Raw genomic sequence first — 5894 nt, 5'->3', positions numbered from 1 at the left:
ACGTATGATAATCTAGCAACTCATCCTCCCAGATAGAACGCTAAGTCTAAAAGGTGCCTGAATTAATGACATGCGAGCGACCCTTCCTCCCAGGCAGCTCTGGTTTAATAGGCCTAAAACGGCTAGTACATAATTGCATGGACGTATGACAATAGAGCAACTCATTCTCCCAGGCAGCTCCCGTTTCAAGTATACAGCAGTGTCCAAAAAGTTGCCTGAACGGATGACAATCAAGCAACTCATCTTTGCTTGTAGCTCTCGTTTCACGCATACTAACGGCGAGTCCAAAAGCTGCCTGAACGGATGACAATCAAGCAACTCATCTTCCCAGGTAGCTCTCGTTTCACGTATAGGCCTTACACTGTCTCTTATACACATCTAGATCCATACCGTCCCAAAACAACATACCGAACATTAAAAGCATTGAGGATAAGAGGAATTTGTTCTTCGAAATTGGATGATTAGAATTGTACAGAAGAGCAGATACACAGACACCTCCGCGAATAAAACATGGAGGAACTATCGAAACTGTTATTAAAAAACAAAGAACAACTCCCTACTCAAACGCCGAGCGTTCGACCAGGCTGCCACCGGTTAGGACTACTAAACAGTACCTAACTTTATGTTACTACCAGCAGGGCTATCAGAAACCTGCTAATCCTATATACACCACAGGATCCTCGGGTCCCGTTTACTGCAGACCTTCGTACAGTCCTGATCTTTACTGTGGCATCGACAATCCGATACTAGTTTATTAGTTAATTTTTAGTCTGTGCGTGCCATACGTTTTATGATGTTATATTTATTACAGTATTTCATTAATTTTGGGTACTTGGCAATGTCTGTTACATCTGATTTCTTTTGACGATGAGCTCGTTAAATGCTTCTATAAACTGCAATATGATTCGTGAAAATTAACCAATATAATGAAAAGTTATAGCAATTGAAAATTTACGATTTTTATAAAATTTCATATTCTTATATAACATTAAAATGTCATTTTGACAATGTTGGACTAAGGTGCACAAAACGAACCTTTGAGTAGATACAGAACACTTATTAATTTTTTCTGCGAAGTGAGTCTCATGAACGACAATACACCACAACATTGGTAAAATTAATGTTGAAATAACGAATATAATTTAGTCTAATGTTAGTGCAAAATATCACTAAGCCTTTGTAATCACCGCACGATGCGCGATTATCATGGCAACTTACACGCTCGTAGGTAATTCGTCACACGCTGACAGTTAATTATGGTCTGGTTTTTGTAACGTTCAGCGTGTAGGGATGCCCGGCGCCTAGAATGTCGATGCCAGAGTTATAACATTATTTTGATGTCCTAAGATGTGCGTCCTTTTGTTGAATCGCCTTGCTCACTGCTAGGCTATAATACGTGAAACAGGAGTTGCCTTGGAGGATGAGTTGCTTGATTGGGCCTTGAGTTGCTTAAATTGTTTGTCCTCTTTTTTTAAATGATAAAAAAGGGGCGGGTGGAAATTTTTTTCCGCCCCTATTTTTCATTGAGTAAATGCCTGTTTATACTTCAACGATAACGATAAAAAAACTAAGAAGTGATTGTTCAAATAAAAACAAAAGAAATAAGAGAAGTTTTTACACTAGGACGATTCGTGTATACGATAACAAAATATTTTAACAAACAAATCAGATGACATCATAATCATGGAAAAACGATAAAATCTTTGCTACTACTACGATTTTAATGTTTATCAATGATTATGACGTCATCTGATTTAATTTGTCAAAATATGTTGTTATTGCATAACTGATAAATCGTTATTGAATCGTTCTAGTGTAGAAACTTCTCTTATTTCTTTTATTTTCTATATGAACAATTGCTTTTTTATCGTTATCGTTGAAGTATAAACATGCCTTTAAAAGCGGGTGAGGAGGGCAAACAAACATTTTTTTAAAATTTGGCCTGTCATCCGTTCAGGCACCTTTTGGACTTAGCTTTGTATACGTGAAACGGGAGCTGCCTGGGAGGACAAGTTGCTCGATTGTAGTCCGTTCAGGCGCACCATCTTCGGACATAGCATTGTAACGTGAAACGGGAGCAATACCTGTGAGGATGAGTTGCTCGATTGTCATTCGTTCAAGCACCTTTTGGGCTCACCGTTGTATAGTGAAACGAGAGGTACCTGGGAAGATCAGTTACTTGATTGTCATCCGTCCAGGCACCTTTCGGACTCACATGTGAGGGTGAGTTCCTCCATTATCATACGCCTAGACTTGCCACAAGTCTCTTATTTTTTATTATTTTTCTCATTCTGGACAGCGCCACCAACGAGAAAGTTAATTTAGAGCAAATTTAGAGATAGACGGAATAAGCGACTTGTAAAACACTGAAGTCAGGCACCAGGATGCCAAAAGAATGACGTAATCTTATATTCCGTATTTGGATAAATGGGCGGACCGAAATAAACAATTTCAACCAATCAAATGTTCATATTTTTGGAGCCACGAAACAGAGTCACTCGCCGCTCGCGTCGACTAGTTAGGCATGACTAAATTTAAATAGTCCTCCCTAATAAAACGGGCCTAAACTATTTATAATAGACCCTAGTAAGACTAATTTTGGCAATGGCAAAAACAATTAAGCCTAGACTAGATGGCATACCATACAAATACAACAAAACTTTAACTTTCCAGGAGGATGGCTCAGGCCTCGTCTGGAGTCAGGAGTAGTAGTAGGCCTAGACTAGTAGAGGCTTGGCGTAATTTTAAGTTCTTACTTACAGACTGGGAGGCCTACCTTTTTAACAATATTCTACTCTAAAGGCCTAAATCTGTGTAGCAGCTAGCGGTGAGTGCAAGGTTCCTAAGTATAGCCTACGGTTATCAGTCCATGTCGTTCTCAGCAGGCTAATTCAAGTATAGGTAGCCAAAAGGGAGCTGGTTAGCTTGTTCTAATCATGGAGGTATAAAAATACTAATCGAGACATCCGCATCTTCAATTTGAAAATTTACCAAGATTGATTAATATGCAATCACGTGATTTACAAAATCAGTCATGCATACGATATCCCACATCACATTTGATGTGGGAAATTGCACGCATGAATCGTTTGCCCAGGCCCTAATTCGAAAAAAAAAAATCGAGTATGGGACGCCAATTAAATTAGGTATGGCGCACACTAAGTGCAATAAAGAGTGAGTAACCTTAAATTAGGGTCTGGAACCCAGGCTATCATACGCCCTGACAGATAAGTCTGGAACAGGCTGGACGTATGATAATCTAGCAACTCATCCTCCCAGATAGAACGCTAAGTCTAAAAGGTGCCTGAATTAATGACATGCGAGCGACCCTTCCTCCCAGGCAGCTCTGGTTTAATAGGCCTAAAACGGCTAGTACATAATTGCATGGACGTATGACAATAGAGCAACTCATTCTCCCAGGCAGCTCCCGTTTCAAGTATACAGCAGTGTCCAAAAAGTTGCCTGAACGGATGACAATCAAGCAACTCATCTTTGCTTGTAGCTCTCGTTTCACGCATACTAACGGCGAGTCCAAAAGCTGCCTGAACGGATGACAATCAAGCAACTCATCTTCCCAGGTAGCTCTCGTTTCACGTATAGGCCTTACAAGGCCAAGTCCAAAAAGATCAGTCTGGATGACTGAGATATAGGGCGTGTTTCTGCTGAATAACGCCAAAAACACGTGTTTTTGTTTTTTTATATAAACGGTTAAATTCCTTCTGAACGCGTTTCTAGTAAAAAGTGCAACTAATAAAATCACGGTAATGCGAGCTTATTATGCAAATTCTCACCTGGCTAAACCCGCTAGTCTGAACGCTCGGCAAAGATAAGCTGGGCTTAACGTTGAGCCGTTCTTAACTCAAGCCTGGCTTATCTCCAAGTCTGAACGTAGCCTTAGTTTCTTTGAAATTCATCTACAGTGCTATCTCGAAAAAAAGCGCAGGCTATCTTGAAAAGACATGGGCTTCGTTTATAGATGGGTAGACTGGGCCAGATTTATCAAACTAGAAATTAGCTTAAATTCGTCTTAAGTCCATTTTTTTGCTTAAGTCAAATTTATCCATATTGCTTAGCTTAAAAATTGCTTAAAATTATAAAGTCGATTGTACGTTGGCGCCATCTAAGGACGATTTTTAAGCCAAGAATTTGCTAAGATTGGGTAATAAATCAGTTTAAGATATTTATGAGGGAAATCTTAACTGTTTTGACTTAAGACATTTGCTAAGCTAAGATTGATAAATCCCGGGCCTGTCCCTAAACTTTGTCTTAATCAGTGAAAATGCTTAAAAATAAATCGATTTTGGCACCATTGGCGTTCCATATTGCTTATTTGCATGGCGTTCCATAGTAAAATTTTTCTGGGATTAGGAATCTAATTCGCATCAAAAAGTTTCTCGACATAAACTGACGCTGGTGGCGCTTTCCGAACTGTGCTAATATTACGAAAAATCAATAATTAGAGACTTGTGGCAAGTGTAATAGATGGGCTTCTTTTTGAGGCTAATTTTAGATGTGTATAAGAGACAGCACAATAATAATGCTATATACAAACTCTCCGAAAAATACGGTGGTATTAATGATGATAATAATAACAATAATCATAATACTATTTATGTATATATTTATTTCATTTATAGCTTCTCTGGTGCTACAGCTTCCTGCTGGTGTGTTAAATAAAACAATTGTGCATGAAGGCGGAATAACTTGTGGTACCATTCTTAGCGAAGGCCTGCAACAACAACTTTATACGGTCTATACATTCAGTACGATATATGTAGTTCCACTAAGCGTCATAGCAGTTTGCTACTTCCGAATACTCATGGTAGTCTGGCAACAAAAAGCAGCATCATCAACGACATCTACGAGGACAAGAACTCGTAAGATACAGACCAGGAAGAAAATAAGAACAACAAAAATCGTCTTAATGTTGGTTATAGCTTTTGCGATTTTCTGGTTACCAATCCATGCATTTTTACTTTGGCAAGTATTTGATCCAAAGAGCCTAAATAAATTGTACAACAGTAAGATGTTATGGACAACATACTTTTTCGCTCTCTGTATGATGTACTTCAGTAGCTGTGTTAACCCGTTCATTTACGCGTTTTCATCCTCTAGTTTTCAAAAACAATTCAGAATTATATTTACGAAATGTTGTATGGGATCCAAAATGTCGCATAGCCACGTATCGGTTGGCCTATAAAGTCGCCAAGGGAACTGACGACTAGATGGTATTCTCCTTTTGAATATCCTAAACTGACTTGCCGCACTGCGGAATACCAATATATTTATCGATAAATATATTTATCTATAGGTCAAGCTTAGAATAATTTTGACAAAACCTATAGCAGACTTCTAAGCAAAGGACAATTAAAGTAAGTGGAATTAGTCTTCTTGAATCTATGTGTTGACTGATGTCAAGAGGTTTTGAAAAGCTTGTTACATAGCAATGAAGTGAAAATAAAAGTACAAATGACGTAGCGAAGGAAATGTTGTAACGGAGGAAGGCATGAAGGTGATGGGATGGTGTAGATGGTGTAACAAAATGTGGTTGCTTAAACTTGAGACCGAAATATATTTGTGAAAATGCAAGAGCAGAAAGGCGGTAGATGGGAGCTGAGATGCAGGGAATTATCTTAGATTGATTGCTTTCTAGCAGTAAATGAACAAAGTGGGACACAAACTCTATATTGTGAGAGCAACTTATTTTTGTGAAACAAAGAGTTTTTTTTTCTCTTTTGTGGTATAACAACCACCACTTTTATTCATCAATACATCCAGTTGTTTGAATTACAGTCACTCTGCATTACAACATTTTTGATATTTCACCTTTTTCACTCAATGAATGTTTAATGAAAATTTTAAAAATTAAATTTAAGCATAATGCTATATATATA

The 5894-nt window shown here is 38.2% G+C and overlaps 1 protein-coding gene across 1 annotated transcript in view; it reads left to right on the top strand.

The window, feature by feature from the left end:
• LOC117113463 (bombesin receptor subtype-3-like) overlaps positions 1-5876 on the top strand; it is a 24508-nt gene extending 18632 nt beyond the window's left edge. The window contains exon 2 of the mRNA XM_033256796.1: positions 4638-5876. Coding sequence (XP_033112687.1) covers positions 4638-5200 — 563 coding nt within the window. The 3' untranslated portion in view covers positions 5201-5876. The remainder of the gene's footprint in view (positions 1-4637) is intronic.
• The last annotated feature ends 18 nt before the right edge of the window (positions 5877-5894 follow it).

This window comes from Anneissia japonica, unplaced genomic scaffold (genome assembly GCF_011630105.1).
Source record: "Anneissia japonica isolate Jap-2015-1 unplaced genomic scaffold, ASM1163010v1 scaffold493_len2256704_cov171, whole genome shotgun sequence".
Taxonomy (NCBI): domain Eukaryota; kingdom Metazoa; phylum Echinodermata; class Crinoidea; order Comatulida; family Comatulidae; genus Anneissia; species Anneissia japonica.
The sequence above is the reverse complement of the archived record's forward strand: the minus strand, read 5'-3'. Positions and strand labels throughout refer to the sequence as shown.